The 23,787-nt window shown below is 36.8% G+C and overlaps 1 protein-coding gene across 6 annotated transcripts in view; it reads left to right on the top strand.

Moving 5' to 3' along the window:
- Positions 1–23,787, top strand: part of FLI1 (Fli-1 proto-oncogene, ETS transcription factor) — a 163,365-nt gene that overhangs the window by 104,811 nt on the left and 34,767 nt on the right. For all 6 annotated transcript variants that reach the window (XM_051986694.1, XM_051986698.1, XM_051986696.1 and 3 more), the window contains 3 exons: positions 727–878; positions 6,889–7,092; positions 17,940–18,008. In XM_051986694.1, the coding sequence (XP_051842654.1) occupies positions 727–878; positions 6,889–7,092; positions 17,940–18,008 (425 nt within the window). The remainder of the gene's footprint in view (positions 1–726; positions 879–6,888; positions 7,093–17,939; positions 18,009–23,787) is intronic.

Raw genomic sequence — 23,787 nt, 5'->3', positions numbered from 1 at the left:
ATTTTCTGAGGGTATGATCCTGGGCAAACCACCTAAACTTGGTTTTCCCCTCTATTTAACGGGGAGAAGAATCCCTGTAAAGAAAGGTACTTTGTAAATTGTAAAATATAATGTTAAGTGGGAAATCAATATCTTCCTCACACTGGATCTTCAAAGCCTTGGTCATTGGATCACAAGCTCTGGCAGGTCCTTCCATGCTGGAAAGGCTTTGAAGCTGGGCCTCAGGCACTGAATGCTTTGTCATCCAAGGCCCAGCCTAAATTCAGAAAGGCTCAGTCCCAGTTTACTATAGAAGAATTAATTGTTGGCTCACAGCTACCCCAAGAGACCATCCCCCAAGTCTTAAGGGCACCCCAATTTATATCAGTTGAGAGAGAACCTGCACAGATTAAATGATAGATTCTTGAAATAATTTAATTACTTTAGTATCATTATTATCATTTGCCTGTTTAAATAATAGAGTTTATGTTGGGATCAAATGAGAAAATTATGTAAAAGTATGCCTTAAACTATATTGTGCTATAATATGACTATTATATATTATTATTACTATTATTGATAATGAAAATGTGCCCAATCACTAAAGAGCTCTGCATCTCTCTAAGAAATAATATGTGTCTCTGAACTTGGTGGATGACTGCCTTTATGTCTGGGTAGCCACTTGGCTAGAGCAGACTCCAAAGATGACAACACCCTTACAGTATTTTTGCTTTCCTCCATTTTTAGGGAGTCTCCAGTAGACTGCAGTGTTAACAAATGCAGCAAGCTAGTTGGTGGAAACGAGTCCAATCCAATGAATTACAACACCTACATGGATGAGAAAAACGGTCCCCCTCCTAATATGACCACCAATGAGAGAAGAGTCATCGTCCCTGCAGGTATTTTGAAACTTGGATCTTCTTTTAGTTATAAGCTTTAGTTTTGTATTCTTCTAAGTCAGCAGATATGGGGTCAGAAAATGTCAGAGAGCATGATATCGTTTAAATGGAATTAGGGAGAACATGAGCTCACAACCTGCCTCAAACATTTGCTTTCTGTGTGACCCTAGGCAAATTAGTTACTTCTTTCAGCCTCAAGTGTCCCCATCTGTAAAATGGGAATAATTAATAGCACCTACCTTCTGGGTTGTCATGAGGATCAAATGCTTTGCAAAAAGTATAGCATCATAAAAATGCTAGTTATTATTAATATTATGATGTAGCCACCACAATCCAAATTATGCAAAAATAATAAGGGGGAAAGAGTAACAACTGGTCGCCAAGCTCCATTTTTTTCCTACTCTCTTCCAAGACCCTGATGACACCACAACAAGTATTAACAATTATTAATAACTGGTCTATAATGAGGACTAAAGCCAAGCTTTACATTCTGATACTTCTGCCTCGGTAAAAGGGTAGCTAAAGAAATCTGTTCTGTCCATCAGACTCATAAGTTTTGGCATTTGTGAGTTCCACCTTTCCAAAATCAAAGCCAACTACTATTTTTATTTTAAAATAGAAACAACTATATTTAGCAAATGGAATATTTTAACATGTGTGTAATGAGTTAAGTCATGATTACAAAATAAACACATTTTCCTTGGTTTGGAGTTTTTATTGCTGTTAGTCATATTATTTTGATTCTAATTATAATTAACTTTATTTTGACTCTATTAGCATGAAGACTAATCAACAATGTTTATTAAAGAGCTAATATTTGCCAACTATTATGTTAGGTGCTGAAGATACAGTGATAAAAATGAAAGACCCTGCCCTCAAGTAGCTTGTATTTTATTGAGAGGTACAACATATAGTCAAACAAAGAAACACAAAATGTATAAAAAATAGTTATGCTGGAAAAATCAAGAATTTTGTAGGAAACTAGAGATTCTAAGGGGCAAAGATAAATAAGGATCACTTTTATATCTAACATAGGAGACAATCTGTTGGGAAGCAGAGAAATGGAAAATGGAATGCTTGTAGAGCAGGGCTTCTTAAACTTTTCCTACTAACAACCCCTTTTTGTCTAAAAACTTTTTATGTGACCCCAGGCATATAGGCGTATAAAATAGGTATACAAATCAAACACTTGCTGATAGAAAATCATAATTTTGTGACCCTCATATGCAGTTATAAGACATCATATGGAATTGTAATCGATAGTTTGGACAGTAGAAAAAGCAATAAGAAAGAAAGTTGAGAGGAATATTGAAAATGAGAAAGGGAATGATGTGTCCTGAGTCGGATTGTGAATCAATTTAAAAGCTGGATGTAATTAATCCTTGAGATAATAGGGAGCCATTCATGATCTGAGGTTTGTTTGAATTTTTTGGTTTTGTTTTGTTTTTTGAGCAAAGGAGTGACATGGTCACACATATATTTTAAGAATATCACTTTGACAGCCATGTAAAGGATGGGAGAGGAGACTTAAGGCAAAGAGACCAATTAAAAAGCATTATTTTGGCATGATGGTCCAAACGAGCTTAGCTGACTAATCAGAAGAACCTTAACTTATTCCATCTTAACTGATCTATTCATGACTGTGAGTGATATGAAATATTAGAGTGGAATGCTGAGAGAAGTTGAAATATATCTTATCATGGAAACCTTTCATAGAGGATAAGCACCTGTCCAAATATGAGAGTATAAATACAGTTATGCCTGAAGGCAGGGGAAAGAGATGTCCCTTTATAAGAACCCATGCAAATGCTATATAAAAACCTTGAAAGAAATCCACCATCAGGTCTAAAGAACTTAGCTTGGCTGAAAGAAATTTAAATGTATTCTGCCTCTTTCCTATTTCCTTTGGGTTTAATACTCCTCTTGAACAAAGGACTTTAGGCAGGTGTCGAAGGAGCCAAGTTAGATATGGTAGGGGCAGACGGAAAGGCCTTGGAGAAACAAGGGTGGGGCCCATGTAAGTTTTATGGGTCTGACAGAATCTTATAAACTATTTGCAAGGAATGTTGAAGTTCCTTTGCCTTTCGTGATCCTATTACTACCCTTGGTTGCCTGTCTCTCTGCCCCTCTTGGAATTCATTAGAATGTTTATATCCCATTCTCTTGTATATGTCTATAGGCCAAATAAAGCCATTCTTCCCTCAAACATAGTGTTGGCACTAGGGTAGGTTTAAACTGAAAAGCCAAGTCACTCTGTCCCACCCAAAATCCAAGACTGGTCTCCTCAGGCCTTTGATAACTGACTCTGTCTTCATTCCCATCTTGTTCTCATACCTTTGAAAGTTCAGAAAACTGGCAACTCGGATTATCACACCACAGGACACGATATCCCAGAAACAGAGTCAGAAGGGAACTTAATGTTAACTAGTAAAATTCATGCCCCTGGAAATATCCTCACAACAGCAGATCTGACTCATGGATATCCAGCTTTTCTTTGAAGACCTCTAATCCTAGGGGCAGCCAGGTAACACAATGGATAGAGCACCAGACCCACAATCAGGAAGCTGTGAGATCAAACCCAACCTCAGACATTTTCTAGCCGTGTGATCCTGGCTCAGTCACTTAACCATATTTGGTTCAGTTTCCACATCTGTAAAATGAGCAGGAGAAGGAAATGGCAAACCATTCTAGCATCTTTGCCAAGAAAATCCCAAATAGGGTCACAAAGGAATCAGAGATGCCTGAACAACAACAATGCTAGGAACCTACTGTCTCCTAAGGCAATCCATCCTACATATGGATGAACTTTAATTTTTAGAAAGGTTTTTTTTTTTTTTTAATTTCAAGCCTAAATTTGCCTCTTTGAAATTTCTACCCATAGTTCCTGGTTCCCACCTCTGGAGAGAGTCTAATCCCTCTATCAAATGGTAGATGTTCAAATACTTTTAGATAGTTATTGTGCTTCCTCTTGAGTCTTCTCTTCTCTAGTTTAGAGAAGTTCTGGGCAAAGGACCCTTTATCATCCTAGTTGCCTTACCTGGTGGCCAGAAATTAACACAATATCCTAGACGTGATCTGATCAGAGCAGAGTAAGACAGGATTATCACCTCTTCTATTTGCAAGTTATGCACATCTTAATATAGTCCAGTATTACATTGATTTTTTGATTACCTTATCATATTATTAACTCCTATGCAGCTTATAGTCCAAATAAGCCCCCAGATCTTTTTCAGACAAGCTTCCATATAAACAGGGCTCCCTCATCTTATATTTGTGAAATTAATTTTTTGAAGCCACATTTAAGACTTTACAGCCACCTCAAATAAAATTCATTTTATTAAATTAAGCCAACGGTGTATACAGCCTGTCAAGATTTTTAAAAACTATGATTTCTTCATCTGCTACATTAGCCACCTTCCCCAACTGAAATTTGTATCAATTACCAATTTGATAAAGCCATTATGAGAGCCAGGTTTGTCAGACAAATATTCTGAACCAATAGTAATTACCATCTCATTTCAGGTAGTAATAATACTCATAGCTAACAATACAGAGTGCTTTAAGGTTTGAAGAGTACTTTATATTAGTCATCTCATTTTGATTCCGTGGTCCTAAGGATTCTTGACAAGAGGCCCGTTGTCTCAAAGCAGGGTCCCAGGGCAGAATCTGGTATTTTTCTAGTGACCTACTCTTCCTTCATGTTTTGTGAATTCAGCAAAGAGTAGAAAAAGGAGTAAATGTAGGTCATAGATTTAGAAATAAAAGTGCCCTTAAGTACAATCGAATCCAATCTCCTCAGTTTGTAGATGAGAAAACTGAGACCCAAATCAAGTAGATGATTTGTCCAAAGTCCCATAAATGATAAGCATTAGAGGCAAGATTTTCATAAAGATCCTCTGCTTCCACAACCAGAGCTCTTTCTATTGTTCTTTGCGAAACAAAGAAGTGTCTTTTTGTTCCCAAAAGTTCTGTCTAGTCACTTGTCTCTTTAAATTGAAAAAAAAAAAAAAAGTAACTTCATTTCATGAGTCCATTTCAATGAAATAGGAATTTTAATGTGGAATTCACTGGCATTTCTGGCACTGACCAAATCCTTAAACATCTCTCAGAGGTCACTTTGGTGTAGTTCAGGTCAGTTTCTTGGGCACTAGGGGAGAAAGCTTCTCATCTGGACAAGTCCACAAATTAAGGCATTAAAGTATCTGAAAACAATAGCGTGGATTTATGGTCCCATTTTAAGACAGATATAAATGAAGGCCTTAATTAATCATCAGCTTTAAGCTTAGATTGGAAGAAACCAAATCTAAATCATCCAGAAAATGCATTTGGAAGAGTTTAATATAATCCAGAGTGGAAGATTTATAAGTTATTGTGCTGCAGAGGGAAAAAAATAATATTGTGACAGGGCCCAAAAGTAGGTGGGGAAAGAATAATAAAATAAATAAAACTACAGTTTGCAAGAGAGGATGTAGGGGGCTGTATGGGGTGGTAACATAAAGCAGGGAGTTAAGAAGAACAATGATCAGATGAAAGAACTTTCCCTGAAACTGAGCAATGGAAGAATATTTTCTTCAAAGTTTGAAACAGTTGTCAGGTTGTTTCCACTTTCCCTGGGGTCAGTTTTCTTGGTTATTTCTAGAAATTAAATAGAAAAAAATACCCAGGTAAGCAATAGAGGGAATGAGAGGAGGGGAGGGAAGGGTGGAAGGAGGGAGAGAGACAAGTAGGGGAAGAAGAAAAAGAAAAAAGAAAAGGGAGAAGCAAGAGGGGAGAAAGGGAGAGAAGAAAGTAAAGAGGAAGGGAAAGGAGAGAGGGGCAAAGGTGAAGGAGAGGGAGGAGGAGAGGAAAGAAAATATGTGTGCAGTATGGCTTTTGGAGAAGTTATATTTTTTGGCAAAAGAACTGGGTAACTGCAGAGGTCAGGTAAATTGGTGGGGGCGGAAAAGGAAATTTGAGATATTTGCTGAATGGGGCAGTCCTTGTGGGGAGCTGAGGAGGAGTTGTACCCCACAGGAGGCCGGAAGATGGTTATGTGCTTTTGAGGAGAGCTGGTGCTAGAAGGTGGGATGATGCCAAGGAACAGAAAAGCAAAAAGAAGAGAGAGAGCACATTATGTTGCCTTTTTTTTTTTTTTTTTGCCTCTGGAGAAGTAATAGTGTTACTATAGGAAGCAAGAATTCTTAGCCTCAGTTTAGGGCACCAGGGATGGACTGTGGGATGTTTATCACTGGTTCGCAATCAAAGAAGTCCTTCCCAACCCCTCAAACCTTGTTTTGCTAGGAATAGATTGTGAAGATCTCAGTGTGGCAAAAATCCTATCTTTGGTTTGTATGTGGTCATGTTATTCAATCAATAAATAATTATTATGTGCCTATTATGTGCCAGACCTAAGGAAAATCCACTCTCATATCAGAGATTTTTCTATGTCCAACAAAGCAATCCAATGCTTATGGGACTTTAATTAACACATGAATTTCAACTGCATGTTTGGGATCATCTGATGGAAATTAAACTAAACTGGGCTTATCTCAAAGGTCGTAGCCTTTGGATGTGAAGGTATAATTGCAGACTAAATATCTAATTTTCTTCATTCATTCAAGATCTTTAAGATATGTGACCGTCAATAGTATTTCTGAGCTAGAAATTGTTCTTTTTTTGGCACTAGGGACAGACGGAGGGGGAGAAGGATGATATCTATGAACTAGTGTTTATTTTCATTTTCATGCTATCACTTTCTAGGCTCAGATTACCAACATCTCTTCTAAAAATTGAAAGAGTCTCCTGTCAGGTTTTAGAAGGAAGTGTCTAAAAAGCTCCATGAAATACTAAGTGGTTCAGGCAGCTGCAGATGTGGTCCCCAGATGGGTGCTGTTGGAAAGCCCATCTGGGAACAAAAACTTTCCCCCATGGAGAAAGGCTTCATAAAAATAGAATAAGATGAATGGATGGAGGGATGGCTTTTTTGGCTAAACAGACACCATTTGCTTACTCTGTTTTCTTCTTCATTTAGATCCGACTCTGTGGACCCAGGAACATGTACGCCAGTGGCTGGAGTGGGCAATAAAGGAGTATGGCTTAATGGACATTGACACAACCTTGTTCCAGAATATGGATGGCAAAGAACTGTGTAAAATGAACAAGGAGGACTTTCTCCGAACCACATCCCTGTACAACACAGACGTGCTGTGGTCACACCTTACTTACCTCAGGGAAAGTAAGTGCTTCTCCCTCTCTTGGGGATGTTGGTGTGTGTGCTGGCTCTCAGGTCAGACATGAAGCTATCCCAAGAAAGCAACATTAGGTTCTGAGTGTTAAGCCTTAGCTTATAGCTTGGTTTTTGGAGTAGATGTTTTGTGAATGGCCTAATTCCCAAGGTGGATTTAAGGAAAGGAAATTCATCCTCTTGGTATCAGTTTGTGTTGGAAGGATCCTTTTTTTTTCTGTAAAATTGCCAGGGCTACACTGGCTCTTTAAGGCACTGCTGAGGGCTAGACATAGTCCCATGTGTAAGGGAAATAGTGTCAAGTGACTTCTTCACAGAAGGGCATGAACTAAGCAAACAGGGAAAGGAATGGGATGGGAGGAGGATGAGACCTCTAGAAGGGTGTAGACTATGGGACTCTGTTATTTTTATTCTTCTAGATGGACAGCCTGACCGGTGTTTTCTTGAGTAGTTATTTTTAAAAAGCCACACAGGAAACTCTCCAGATGCATGGATCTAAGGTTCTCAGTTTTGAATAGCTCCTGGGTACCCTGACAACAGCATATTAACTCTCCTTTTCTAACCTATCCCCAACTTTTCACTGACTACTACTCTTGTTACTCCTGGATATAGAATAATCTGAGCATACTCTTCTTTTAAAAAAATCAACAAATGTTAAAGGCATATGAAGTTGGCACTCTGATGTAATTAAAAGTATTGAAAGAGAACAGAAAAATGGAGAGCTTTGAGGGAAAAAAATGCTCAGGGGGTAGCTTTCAGCTTTCCAGTAGCATCTGGAAAAAGTACTCATGAACTTTCCTATTTGTAAGATTCCTTAGAAGCTATAATTTTTAATTCCCTACTACAAGATAAAAACTGTTCTAAACTCAGAAAGTTCCTCCAAGAAAGTATTTTACCTTATTCAGCTAATAAGCCCAACCAGCACTCACTATAATAAACCAAAACTAGGTGAAAAACAATAATAACAACAAAATAACTACTTTTATTTGGTCCTTTGCATTTGTACATTGAACCTTTATATGTTCTTTGATATTTCATAGATATATGACTTGCCATTTTTCTGATTTACATTGTAATAATATACCAGCAAGAAATAAGAATAATTATATTTGTATTCTCTAATAACAAAACAAAAAATGACCATGGAATCTCTAGCAGTAATTTGAGATTGCAGACTAAGTTATTTGCACATCTTGAATCACAAAGAGACAAGTGTGCATGATGTAATAATATATATTAAATATAAATAAATAGATATATTGGTACCATTTACTTAGCTCAAGTTAGAGTTTGGCTGCTAATATAAAGGACTCTGTCTTTCTGTCTCTCTGTTTTTCTCTGAATATCTCGGTTTCTCTCTGTCTCTCTGTCTCTCTGTCAGTCTGTATTTCTGTCTCTGTCTGTCTGTCTGTCTCTGTGTGCTCTGTCTGCATATCTCTCTCAGTCTCTCTGTCTCTCTCTTTCTGTCTCTATTTCTTTCTGTTACTCTGTCTCTCTGTCGATCTGTCTCTCTTGGTCTGTCAGTCTATCTCTGTCTCTATCTCTCTTTTTCTTCTCTGTCTCTCTATGTCTCTGTCTCGCTCTGTCTTTCTCTGTCTCTTTCTTTGTCTGTCTGTCTGTCTGTCTGTCTCTCTCTCTCTCTCTCTCTCTCTCCCCCTCCATCCCTCCTAAAACTCCACCTAAACATAATAGAGAAATATTCTGCTGTCTTCTATTTACCTATGACTTCATTCTTCCTTTGTTTAGAGTACTTAGTATATTTTAATGTCTATATTTCCTTACTCATAAATACTTAGAGAATAAACAACTATGGTCTCTGATAGAATTGAAAAAATAAAACAGGCACACAGCCTACAAAAGTTTTCATAAGCTCTTAGAGATCATTTTATACATGAGGAAACAAGCCTAGTGAGTTTGAGGGCAAACTCGTGTTGGTATTTAAATGCATGCATTATGACTTAGAGTTCAGTCTTCCTTACACTAAGATCCCCTGTCATGATAAAGAAAGACAATCCTATTTCCTTATGAGCAGTCACCTCACAAGCTTGTATTGACTATGTGACTCAGTAACAATAATAACTAGTATTTAGATAACACTTTAATGTTTGCAAAGTACCTTATAATTTTTCCCCTTTGATCCTTACAACGCTAGGTGCTATTTTTATCCCATATGAAGTAGAGGTTAAGTGATTTGCTTGTAAGTATGTAAGATCAGATTTGAATGTCTTCCTGACTCCAGGTCTAGCATTCTATCCGCTACACTACCTACTTACCTACATTATTACTAAGGTAATTTAGTCCAATTAGAGCCTAGGATATAGGTATTGAGAGACACAACACTAAAGATAATTATGATCACAGAATGTCAGCTATGGAAAGAAAACTTTAGATGAGAGATTATCCTATCTAACCTCAATTCTCTTCAGCACTCCTAACAATGATTGGTAAGGCTCTGCTTAAAGGCCTCCAATGAAAGAAAGCCCAAGGTAGCCCATTCCACTTTTAGGTAGATTGCGTTATTAGGAAATGTGCATAGCATAGTATCTGCCACAGTAAGCACCTGATAAATGTTAGTAGACTACCAGTTGAATGTTTCTGGTTGAGCCTAAATCTGATTCTGGAACTCTCCCATTGTTCTTACTTCTGTCTTATGGGACAAGCAAAACAAGTTTAATTGGTCTTCCATGTAACAGTACCTCAAATACTTAAAGATAGCTATTCTGTTCCCCTGAAACCTTCTCCACTTCCTTCAAGCAATCCTGAAGTTGTACGTTTTTCCATTCTAGGCACCTTCTTCTCAACAAGTTCCAATTGGATAACATCCTTCTTAAAATTTGGTCTGAGTATTAAACATAGTCCTTTATAGGTGATCTGACCAGAAGAGAGGAAGATAGCTCTAGAATTCTTACTTTCCTGATTCTAGATACTATTTCACTCAAGATAACCTAATTTGATAAAGAGCTATAGTCATTCTCACCAGTTATGTCTTTCATCTGATTTCCCAATGATGTCTTGTGTAACACCAAATACATTTTTCAGCTCAACTTCAGTTCTAGATGGAAATAAACATGTACCACTATTAAAAGTTATTCCATGTGACTCAATATATAATACTTGAGTCCCGTGATGAAAAATAACATTTTAAGGTGAAAATGCCTTACTTACTAAACAAATACAGGCTGCATTTGTAAAGTCCATTTGTTCCCATTTGGCTCCTTGAACTGGTGTCTTCTTGATGACAATCCAATAAAAAAAAAAAAACAAGGGATCCCAACTACAGACTTTTGGGTTCAAACCATAATTATTAAGGAAGGAGTCAGCACTTGTTAAAAAGTCCCTAAGAGGAGAGGACAAGGACCTAAATGTACAGAGCCCTTTGAGAGACCAGTCCTACATTGAATCACCTTAAAGAAAACAGACCAGATTCACTTATTTTTAAATTTTATTTTTCTGATCAGCTTGTTCTGGTCCCTAGCACTAGGCATATCAGTTTCTCTCTCCATTTTCTAACCTCTTAACTCCTTCAGTGTTGGGTTTTGCTGGGTAGCAAATTTAGACACCTAAATGTCAACCCTCTTGGAGGAAAGACAGAAGAATAGAAGAAAATTCTTTCCAGGCAGCTGTGCTCTTCTCTAATGTCCCAGTTGTTGGGAATTCCCCAATGCTGGAACACCTTTAAATACTTTATTGTTTTTCCAGACTTATTTCCATCGGATGTTTGTACTAATGGAGGGAGGTCAGTTCTTGGGGAAAAGAGGGTTTTTTTGAGAGGAGGTATTTCTTATGCCTTGTCATTTGGGGGATGGGTAAAAGAGAAGGAGGAAAGTCTCCTATTTCCATGAAATATAAGAAAAATATCTGCAATCTTCTCCTATACCAATGGAGAGGTTTCGCTAGAGGCCCAAGGAGAACCAATAGTGAGGATGAGTGAAGAAACAAAATTTGAGTAGAGAACTCTGGTATTGCTCAAGGCCTTCCAGTTAAGATGTTGCTCTGAAGTTTCTGTCTTCTGGTGTTTGGTATAAAACAGAAATCTTTTAGAGTAAGACTTTTCTTTCTTCACTGAGATCAGGTTGTTCCAAAAAAGAACTTTTCTATGGCTTGAGGAAGATCCTATCCATACATCCAATATTGCTCAGACTTCCCAGGTAGGGAATCACATAAACATTAATTAAGAAATAGAGAGACTTTTAATAGATCAATTAGTTCATTTTAGGGATTGGAAAGCTGAGGCCAAGAAAAGTGAAATGATTTGCCAATGATCACACAGGTATTAATTCAGCTCCTTTGACTTTTAATCTAGTACTTTTCTACTCTACCACACTACAGTAGAGATGTAAATAATTTTTGACTGGAGCTGCTAGAATCACTGCCTGTTGTCAGCCTCATTGGGATTTACCAAGTCTGCCCCAATTTTTCCTGATATTCAACTTATTCCAAAATGAATTGACAGATACCAATCCATCCATCCCTCCTTTCATCCCTCCATCCATATGTATAGTACATACACAGTCACCATGACCTCTCAGAATGAAACAGACCCTTCATCATTTATGACCACTTTAAATTCTCCTGGAGACACTCAGACTTCCCAGAACAATTGCCAATCAGACTCAATCCACATCAGTATTTAAAGGCAAACAGTGCCTCCCAGACAACTAACAGGTAACAGTTGTTAGGTATGTATATGATGCCTCCTTGTGGATTATATATGGAAATCTTATTTGTATTCCCATTGTACAGCTGAAGAAACTGAATCCTTAGAAAAAATTAATTTGTTCATTGTCACACAAAGGAGGAATAACAGAACAATACTGTTCTCCGAATTCAGGTCTCTGAATTCCCTTTATGGTATCTATTTGTACACTACTTCATGCTAATGATTTAGGGACTATTATGACAGAAAATTCAATTTAGGTTAGGGAAATAAGGTTTGAAAGGTCTCTTCTTTTGTTCCCACCACCTTTAAAATGTCCTTATACTTCTGTCCAGTTCCCAAGGACAAGCCACTTTTCCCACAGTATATTTTGTTTTTTATTCACAAGGAAAGATAACCTCTTTTCAAAAGCTTTTCATATGGGCTCTTAGAGTGAGACAGATTAACCAAACTTGACAGCACAGTTAGCCCTATCTTTCTTCTCCGCTGCTTTTCAAAGTCTGGAGATAATTGGTTGATGTACTTTCTCATACTCACTCCATTTGACAAAGGCCATATTTATAGGAGGCAGGCTTCGGGGAAATGAGATTTAGATGTTTGCATACCAAAGTTGGGATAGACTTCAAAAGAAACTTAACTGTCCCTTACCAGAAGTTCACCCTCAAGACCGCTGGGGGGAGTTTTGTGATGTTTGGGAGAAGAAAAGCATCTGGTAGGGAGGAAAGAAGGAGAGAAAAGAGCCCATTTACTCTCATTGACCAGAAGAATTTAGGGGTATGTGAGTGTCTGAGTCTGACTTTTGACAAACATTACTATATTTCCAAATGGTGACAACACAAGAGAAACAAATACCTTGTGTAGCAAGAAGGCAATAGAAAAGATATTTCCCCCTATTTCCATTTTTAATTTAAACTTTAATCGAAAACATGTTTCCCTTTCTGTGGCGTTCCCACCTGCAACCTCAACTGCCGGGCAAAGGTGATGGCTCTGGGCAATTAAGTTGGTGATGCTTTATCCTTTCCAGCAACATTACACACCAAAGTTTGGACTATTAAAAGAGTTCAAAATGAGGAGTGGGGGGAGGAGGGACTCAGATTTTCCTCATATTCAGTGGATTAGTCAAACTGGTTGAAGTATATAAAATTTACTCCTGAAATCCATGTGGAGAATTTCAGCCTCCTAAGCCCAGTAGCAGTCATCTAAAAGTAAAGGAATGGGAGTCAAATTTGATAAATAGATTGGAGGTGTTAATCGATTATTGAATAATGGGTATAGAACTGTGTTGAAATGCCAGGAAATAAAATTTGGAGAGCCAAATATTTCTTTGCTGCTCAATCAGTGGAGGTTTAAGAAACATTTCAGGTAGAATAGAATGTTAAGTACCTGGAGGAGAGCCTGTTTCATTTTGCTTAACACAGTGCCTTGTGAATTTCTTCTTTTTTATTCCTTTGATGGGATGTATCATTTCATTGCTATCAGGAATTACTAACAGGTAATTATTAATTAGGAATTGCTAATAAGAGAAGTTATCTCTACTAATGTAGATTTGTATTGCTAGAGGTTGTTTGGAAGGAAGCTGAGAAGATAAAATTATTTGCCCAGGGTCACATAAGCAACATGTGTCAGAGACAGGATGGAACTGAGGCTTTTCTGACTCTAAGGTTAGGGTTCTAGTCCCTGGACAAGACTGCCTCCAGATGCCTGACAGATAGGAGGTGTTTAATAAAGGTTTATTCAATCATCACTTCAAAGATTAGCCATAGCAGTCTCTCCCTTCTTTCAGTCTCCAAACACAGCCTCCACTTTTAACCAGACTCAATAAAGATGTCAGAGATTCATGCTATGGCAGGGTCTATTCCAACCAGCTATGAAATTTGACCTCAGTGAAACCTGTGGACATACTTAAATAGTGATTGCCCCTGGAGACTGTCCTTATGACTCACCCAGGCATACCCCAAGTAGTGCTAGTTCAATCAATGTTGTTTTACAAAAATTTCTCTGAGACATTGTAAAAGAACCAGGCCATGAAAGAAATCTCAAACCCTATTCTTACATTTGAGGGAAGAAGGAAAGAGAAGAGACAAAGTGTTTATTAGAACACTCAGCCTTCTTTCCGCTTCTCAATCTTCCAAGACTCCCTGACTCATTTAGTGGACTCCCCAACAAGGACATTTTCATTTTACTTTGCTGCTCTGTTCCTAAGGAACTCACTGCCCCCATAATATGACAATCTAAAATTCTGTTTCCATGGAATCAATGATTGATATTAAGTTGGCTCTGCCTGTAGTTCTGGGAAACTGGTTTATCTTCCTTCTGGTCACATGGAAGACCTGGAAAAATCTATCTTAGTGTTATCTTAAACTATGGTGAATATGTCATTAACTGTCTACAGAATATAAAACATGCTACTTGAAACTGAGGGAAGCATGTTATACTCAAAGCCTGTCCAACTTGTTAGGAGCCACTAAAAAAGTTTATTTCCTACTGGCATAGCCTTTTGGGATTCAGGGTCATCTTCTCACAGTGATGAAGCATCAGAATAGGGCTACCAAGAACTGGGATTAAGTAAAATCTGTACACTTAATGAGATCATAATCTATAGAGTGATACAATATATCCACAGATAATTACAATGTAAAATTATAATATGGGGGGCTTTCTTTGTTTCTCTCTTGCCAAGTTCTGTGAGTTGATGCAAACTTGGGTGATTTAAATACAAGTAGAGTGTTCAAAATGATGGGAAATGTTAATCTTTTTTTTTTATCAGTTTTGGGAGCTACATTTTAAATAGAACATTAAAAAATTGGAGCAAGATTCAAGAATTGGTTGGATGTTTAGCCCAAATAAGAGAAAACAAGGTAGATTCAGTAATTATCTTCTGTTACAGAAGACGTCAAAGGAAGGGGAAAGAAAGGGATAAACATTTATAAGGCACCTATTATGTGCTAGGCACTAAGTTATATACTTTATAAATAAACATTATCTCATTTATAATAACCCTAGGAGATAGGTACTGTTACTATCCCCAAAATAGTTGAGGGAGACTGAGGCAAACAGAAGTTAATTGATTTACACAGGATCTCACAGCTAATAAATATTTGAGATAGAATTTGAACTCAGGTTTTCCTGACTTGGTCTTTCCACTGCATCAGCTGGTACCTCAAGCAGGCAAAAATTATATAGGATGAGAAGGGAGATAAAGGGGCTACAATCTACGTCAAAGAAAGGAGTATTCATATCAATAACATCATTGAAGAAGCAAAGGAATGCATATGGAAATGTAATCAGACATGTTTTGCCTGATCCCAGAGAGAAAAAGTGGGATTTATAGGGACTCACTTTTTGAATTACTATAAGGAAGAACTTCTAAACAGCTTTAACTGTAGAAAACTAGAGTTGACTTCCTCAGGGGCAGTGAGTTTTCCATCCCTGGAAGTGTTCAAAGAAAGACTAAATGACTGTTTCTCAGAGCTGCTGTAGTGGACTTGTGATTCAAGTAAGGATTGGTCTAAATGAGCTCTTGGTTTCTGTGACTGAAATTGTTTTTATTGGTGGGGTCTTTGGTAGCCTAGGGATTCAGCAATACATCAATGCTGAGCCAAATTCCATGCGAAATTTTCCAACATAATGATCCTCAAATAACACACATGGAATGCATGCATAGGCAAAGATTTGGCAAATATCATCAGGGTGGGCTCCAGTGGGAATCCTACCACTTCTTAGCAAGTTCATCTAAGAAAAGAAAGTATTGTGCCTTCCTGGCCCCCAAGAACTTGTTAGACAAGGATTAGGAGGAGGCAACACTAGTTCTTCAGGAAGAAAGGTAAAACACTCAACTCCCCCGCTAGCCTTTACAGGAAAGGCAATCTTTCTAAGAGTGAAACTTGAACCAAAAATAGTCTTTAGGGCAAAATCCTTTTCCTAGGTAACCATGAAATATGTATTTCATGCAAGCTTTAGGGAGGTCAAAAAACTCTTTCTCTCTGTGTTCTCTGAGAGTTTCCTGTGGAATTCACATATGCCAGAAGAAGAATTTTCACTAAGGGGAAAATTTAATAAATATGGTTTATCTAAGCTTTGTGCTCTCTGCTAAACGTATACTAATGATGAAGGCTTTTTTTTCCCTCAGAGACATTGTTCTTCTTTATGTACTTCACCAGTGAAGTTTTATAAGTTCTAGAGAAACAGAAGCGGGGAGAAAAGATTGTAGGCCAAAAGAAGGCAGGAATTCTCGATTCTATTCTTGATGATTCTTTTTATCCATTTCTTTGTCATTTTCCATATAGTAAGGTTCTTTCTTATTACAGTAGTGCTCTTTGATAACAATGATGCTGGAGCAGGGAAGAGGGAGGTTTAGCATGGTTAACTAACCCACTGGGCTTTTATTGCCTGCCATTAATATTATTTACTCTAATTATTACAATCATTCTGTTCTCTCAGCCTTGCTAGTAGTCCCTTCCTGCCCATCTTATAAGGTTATTGTTCCTATCACCCTATAATTCCACCCCAGAGGGACTACCCTAAGTGCTGGAAGCCTTCTTTTCATTATCTTGATATTACATAGATCACATTAGTCACCCCACTTTTGTAGTAATCTTTCCATTAGTAGCTTTCTTTGAGGACAGCTTTTACATTGCCTTGTCTGCAAAGTTCCTACATTATAATTGGCTACAGCCCGCTCACGACTACTATGCTCTTTCAAGGTCCTTTGGGTGCTTCTCTGTCCTATAATTTTATATTGTTATTTAGAGAACATCAATTTGCCTTTGTATCCAGATAAGAATGTCATATTATGATAGACTTCTGTACTTTAATTTGTATTCATTTTCTTGAGAAAGGAAACAAATAGTGTGCCTCATAGCCAGTCCTCCCCTTCCTTAAACTGAGAAAATACCATTGAATTTTAAGAGTTTTTTTCCTTCACCTTTCCAATCCTCATTGGATCAATGAATAGTGTGTTGATCTTGGGCTCAGAAACCCTCAAAGTCAAATCTCACTTCAGATACTTACTAGCTATGCAGCCATAGGCAAAGTCACTTTTAACCCTTGACTGCCTCAATTTCTTTAGCTGTAAAATGGGGATAATAATAGCATCTATTTTCTAGTTGTTGGGGGTTTGGGGAAGGAAGAATCAGATAATATTTTAAAGTGCTCTGCAAATTTTACAGTATTATATAAATGCTAGCTATTATTAAGTTGCATTCATTTGAGGAAGAACTTCGTACTGAACAATCAGTTAAATCTCTTTAAATCCCCTTCTCTCATATCATACAACTGTTCCAATTCTTGATCCTTTTCTCTAAAGAGTACAACCATTAGCCTGTAGCCAGCAGATTATAGAATCACTGGTTTTTTACCTGTTCACAACCTGAGACAGAAAAGTTTAGCTGAGATCCCATTCCATGTACTAAAATCCTGTTTCCTAAATGGGTATCTTCCAGCCCTCATAAGCCAATAAAAGATTGCTCAGAAATATCTTGCTCATCTTAAAAATATATTAGGTTCTTTATAGAGCAGTGATTCTCAGCTCTGTTCTTATAATACTTCAGCATTCTCCAAGGATATCCCCAAATTCTCCAGAACTGATCAAAACAAAATTATTTGGGATTCAGTTTAATGAACAAAATAAATCTATGGCATTCTTTAAGACTCCAAGAATCTGAGATCTTGTTGGAAAAAGAGAGAAGAAGCTACAAAATTTTAAGCAAACATAACAATGATTACACCACAAAAAAGGATGGACATCAATACATCAGTGGGATAGGAAAGTTAAGTTATTTTAGTTTGATATTCTCTCTTCCAGAAATCTACAAGGTGATTAGAAAGTCATTATATATGAATTTAACCCTTTACCCCCTTCCCAGCACTTAGCCATGATGACTCTGGATTGATAACATTATTAAAAGGGACTTATATTTTGTGAATTTGATTTTTCTTCCAAGGATTTCAGGATTATGATCAATTTTGTGAATACTTTCTCATAGCATAGTGACTTTAACCCCACTCTGAATAAATATGGGAGCCAAAAGCCTGCTGTAACTATAACTCATAAAGGGTAGCATGAATACACTCCAAATTGATGATTATGTAATAGTTAATTTTGTCTCAGAGAGTAATATTTCTATTCTTTTTTGGTTCTGGATATTCTATCATTTATTACTTTGTTTCTCTATCCTTACAGGTAGCTCTCTGCTTGCATATAATACTCCCTCTCATACAGACCAGTCCTCAAGACTGACTGCCAAAGAAGGTAAGTTAATTTTTCTTTTCCTCTTTTATGTGAAACACAGAATTTGATGAAGTGTCAGTAAGAGTGTAGAACCACCAGTTTGTGATCTAGCCTTTAACTGTATTTCTTCATCCATAGAGAAATTCCCTACTTATGCCAATAGCTATGAAAAATACAACATGAATGACTTCCGTGGCAATGTGCTAAAAAGTTATACCATGGAAATATCATTCAATACAAGATGATTTCTTTTCTCTATAGGAATTAAAATATTTTTATAACAAGTTGAAGTCTTGTTAATCTAATCTTTAAAGGCTCTTCTTCCCCCTCCTCCTCCTCATTTAAAAATAGCATTTAGAGTGACTTTTGCTCTTAGGAATATGAAAAATATCAATGTTGCTTTTCTGTCTTTATCTCTGATCATTTCCTTTGCTTCTACTTTTCAATCTCTCTCTCTCTCTCTCTCATAACAAAATAGAACTGCAGTATATGTTTTATTGTTTCTTATATTTAGGATAATATACTAAGTAAATCTTCCATTCTCTAAGATGTAACCTTGACCAGGGATAGGTGAAAGCATCAGTTATGGCCTTAAATGAAATGCCTTCTGTGGTTCAGATTGAAGTTTTTATGCCTTTTTATCTTTGAAGATAAGGAAAAGTTAGGGTCAGAGAGTTCCCAATAATTTCAAGGCCCAAAACTTAATAGAATGAGTCAGAGCTCAATATCTGGATGTAAGTTGCTAAAATGAATAGACTTGAGGGAGAATGTAATGTCCATACAAGGGTCCATACTAGCATGAATTACATAGTCTTAAGGAGCAAGAAAAAAGATATAGTTCAGGTTGAGACTATAGATCTTTAATACCAAAATAAACAATAGGATTATAATTTAAAACATAGTTATTTTCCTCATTTGGTACAATTGGGTTTCTTTAGATGTGGGAATTTTTTTTAGGGCAACCATATGAAGTCGACCCTCCCCTCCAATTCTCTCTAGGTTTGTGATAGCTGGACCATTCCTATCACCATTGCCCATGCTACTTTCTATGGTGAAACACTCTCTAAATTGTGGAAGTATAATGCTACAAGAGGCTTTCCTAAAAGGATTCCACATCATTCAGAGCAGAGGGTCTTAACAAGACTTTAATGGATTTAGGGGTTAATGGATATATTTTAGGGTATCTGTGTACTGGAATGGAAAAATTAAATTTTTTATCTTACTAAACTCAATATTCTACTGTAATTCTATTTATTTTGTTTTGCATATTTAAAAATATCATTCTGAGGAGTCTATCAGGCTACCAAAGGGAAGCTGACGTACTAAAAAAGGCTGGTCTGGGGGTTAGAAATGCTATAGCTTATAGCAAAATGTTTAATAAAGTGTCTCATGATATTCTTATGGAAAAGATAGAGATATGGGCTAGAGGATAATATAATTAAATATATTGAGAACTGGTCGAATGACCAGACTCAAAGAGTATTTATTAATAGTACCATGTTAACTTGGAAGGAGGGTCCACCATAATGCTCTTGGATTTCTTTAGGAATAGGCATATTTTTAGGGCAACCACATGAAACTGATCCTACCCTCCGACTTTCTCTAGATTTGTGATAGCGAGACCTCTCCCATCACTATTGCCCATGCCACTTTCCATAGTGAAACCAATGCTTGGCCCTATGATGCTTAATATTTTTGTCAGTGACTTGGATAAAGATACTTCAAACTTGCAGAAAACACAGAGCTGGGAAAGATGGCTAACAAACTGGTTGCCAGTCAGAATCCAAAAATGTTGAACATTAGAATGTTGGATCAAATCTAAGAAGATAAGAAAAGGGAGAAAAAGGAAGAGAAGGGAAGGAGGAAAAAGAAGAGGAAAAGGAAGAGAAGGAAGAGGGGAAGGAGGTGAAGAAGAATTCACATTATACTTTACAATTTGCAAAGGACTTTACATTTGTTCTCTCATTTGAAATTCTCAACAACCTTTTGAAATATGAGCTATGCATATCCACATTTTATAGATGAGGATATCAAGTCTGAGAGAAATTAAGTGACTTGTTCAGAGTTATACAAATAGGTATCATACATAGTATTTGAACTTAAGTATCCCTGACTCCAATTCTAAGATTCGATCCATATCATCCAACCACAAGATGAAATTTAATAGACGAAAGTGAGTTCACTTATTTTTTTTTAAATCAATATTATAAAAGTGCAAGATTGGAGATTTCCTAGACTTGAAGGCCAGAAAACAATCTGGAGATTTTAGTGAATTTATTGTGAATTTTTAGTGAATTTAGTGAATTATAGTGAATAGTGAATTATAAGCACAATATTAATTGATCACGTGATTTTGACAACCAAACAGAGCTACTGTGTTGTAGTTTCGGCTTACATTAAAAGAGGTACAGTGTTCAGAATGAAGGCAATGATAATTCTGCCATATGTAGTCTGCCTTGATCAGATCACAGCTGAAGTACGAGTATTCATTGATGGATACTACAACCTAGGAGAAATGTTTATGGATTGAAGAGCTTTGTCCATGGTAGGCGAAGATCATCTAGCCTGAAGAAGGTGCAAAGAACGTGTGATAGCTATGGTCACAATATTTGAAATGCTATCGAGTAGAATATTAGACTTATTCTATTTTGTCCTAAAGGACATGACTAGGAGTAATGTTTGGAAACTACAATTAAATATATTTAAAACTGATATAAGAGAAGGGAAGGGGAAAGGGGGAGAGAAGTAATTTACATGATAACTTTATTATATATTTTAAAAGAATAGAAAGTTGTACATAATAGATTTGAGGTTTCATGTGCAATCATCTTATTATATTTTATGGAAATGCATATTTAGTGTATAAATTAAAATTAAATAAAATAGGAAAAGTTTATTAGAACTATCTAAAGTAGAATGGATTGTCTCGAAAGTTGGTAAGTTAAGGCTAAGTGGTCATCCTTTAGATATGTTGCAGTTGGAATAGACATAGACTATGGTTTAAATGGTCAATAAGGTACTTCCCAATTCTGAAATTCTGCCAAACAAAATAACTGGATTCTTCTAGTCCCACTTCTGCTACTGTGTAGTAAGGGAACATTGCACAAGTTACATTGTATCTACTTCAATTTTCTCATTTGTAAAATTAGAGTCTTGGGTTATGATCTCTACATTCTAGCCCTGATATATTAAGTTTCTATTTCAAACCACCTCATTTTAAAGATGATAAAATTGGGGTCTAGAGATTTCAAATGATTTGCCCAAAGTCATTAAATCTATTCTGTACATTTATAATCCCCGTTCTTCAATTATTTCTAAAAGAATTTTTTGTGAAAATCTATTAAGTTGCTCTGATTATAAATAAGACTTGTCTGCATTTTTTAAATGTTTGAATGAAACCTATACTTAAAGTCATTTTCAATATATATTTATCCTTTTTTTCCTTTTAAAGAATTTTTATTTTAAGGGGCAACCAACTTGGGGACCAATATTATGCCAAGTGCACACAATATAAAAAGTTTATCCATTACTCCTTTCAGAGATGCTCACTTTTTTCTCTAAATGTAGCACTTAACTTTTCACATATCAAAGGTAGAGGCTGCATTAAATCATACTTGGCTACCTGATCTAAATTTCTATTGAAAACCATGTCACAAAGTCTGAATTTACAGGTACCCTAAACAGCAACAAAAACCGAAAATCTAGTAGTTTCCTTAGAAGAGCCAGTAGAGGGCGGTTCTGTCTTTTTTTTTTTTTTTTTTTTTTGCAATTATGTAAACCATTTCTACTTTAGTCATTTTGTACAAGATGATAAATATAAGAAAACAAAAATGAAAGAAAATGAAAAAAAAGCACACCAGTCTTTATTCAATCAATACCACCAGTTCTTTCTCTGGAGGCAGATAGTATGCTTCAGGATTAGTCCTTTGGGATTGTCTTAGATCAGTATACTGCTAAGAATAGCTGTCATTCACGATTCTTCATCATACAGTAATATTGTTGCTGTGTATAGTGTTCTCCTGGTTCTGTTCACTTCACTATGTATCAGTTCATATAAGTCTTTCCAGGTTTTTTTTAAACCATCCAGTTTGTCATTTCTTATAGCACAATAATATTTCATCACAATCAAATACCACAGCTTATTTAGCCATTCCCTAGTTGATGGACATTCCTTTGATTTCCAGTTCTTAGCCACCACAAAAAGAGTTGCTATACATATTTTTGTACAAATAGGTCTACATACAACGCAAACTTTTTTTTATATATCTTTAGGATATAGACTAGCAGTGGTATTGTTGGATGAAAAGGTATTCACAGTTTTGTAGGCCTTTGGGCATGGTTTCAAATTGCTATTCAGAATAGTCTGTTCACTTCACAACTCCACCAACAGAGCATAAGTATCCCAGTTTTCCCATATCCCCTCCAACATTTAATATTTTCTTTTTCTTTTTGTCATATTAGCCACTCCGACAGATAGAAGGTGGTACCTCAGAATTGCTTTAATTTCCATTTCTCTGAACAATAGTGAACTAGAGAATTTTTTCATGTCATTGGGTTTTTAATTATACCACAGAGTTGAAAAGTCACTTTATCTGGTATAGAATGTGTCAGTAACCACATCCTTTAATATATCTCCAGGAATCCTAACTCCCTGTTTACTTTTCCATCTACTAGGTCATATTTTTTCCCCTACCCCAAGTGTAAGATTCATGTTGTTGGGATTTATACTAACAGCTCACGTTTGCTGGGTAGCAACCCCCTCTCGTGAGATGAATGGCCTATAGGACCATCCAGTATCCAAGCAAACGAGCCCATTCTGCACTCATTCAGGTTGTACCAGGGTATTTATCTCTCAACATCGGCTCTGCCCTCTGGAGAGATGATTAATTCTGTGCTTTGCAGGTGCATCTTTTGTCCCCAATAAAACCCTCCACTTGAGCCCTTGCTCTCCCATCCCTCCTCCTCCCGAGGTGGTCTCAATCTGCTTGAACAAGCCATCAGGAAGGGAAACAAAGTACATTAGCAAGACAAAGCTAACCCAGTTCTTCTCTGTGCTCTAATAGCTACCTTTAAAAAAATGAAAGAAAACCTGAATGTAACCTTGGCTCTGGCGTGCTTGAATAAGACATGCACACACACATACACACACACAATCAAACACAAGAAGCTTGCCTGAGCTTTTCTACCCTCCTTTCCATCTATGTGTGTGCCCACCGTCTGCCCTATGTTTCTTCTTCTCTCAAAAGGCAGGTGCTGGCATCAGGCACAAAGCAAAGGAGTTGAGAGATGGTGTTTATTAATGATTTTTCAATGTGTGAATCAAATTGGAATGCCTTTTTATTATTTAAAATGGCCCAATCTTCCCTCCAGCAGTCTCTGCATATGCTGACTACTATCCTGAGAGTTAAAGTACCCAGGAAGCAAGGCTGGGTTAATAAGAATGAGCTTACAAAAGAGTTCTGAACCTACTTAAGCTAAATATTCTAAAGACAGATTAGATCCCACTAGGTTGGTTATGATCCCTGTTATGGCAAGTAGTCTGGATTAAGACATAAGATGAATTAGGGTGGGAAGGTATTGTTACCAAAGTAAAATTATAACCAGATGCCAGAGACTAAATGGCTTCCAGGATAACTCCATGCTTTTGCTTGCTGACTAGCTTTTTCTGAAAACACCTAAACATAGAGTTTGAGTGTAGAAAATGTTTTTTCTCTCCCGGTAGTTGAGTATTGTTGCCCCATTTCCATCCACTTTCCCCATTTAATGCTGCAATTGTCCTTTCCTGAGACAATTTCTTTCC

This window comes from Antechinus flavipes, chromosome 3 (genome assembly GCF_016432865.1).
Source record: "Antechinus flavipes isolate AdamAnt ecotype Samford, QLD, Australia chromosome 3, AdamAnt_v2, whole genome shotgun sequence".
In the NCBI taxonomy this organism is placed as follows: Eukaryota; Metazoa; Chordata; class Mammalia; order Dasyuromorphia; family Dasyuridae; genus Antechinus; species Antechinus flavipes.
Note: the sequence above shows the minus strand (reverse complement) of the source record. Positions and strands in the feature narration are given on the sequence as shown.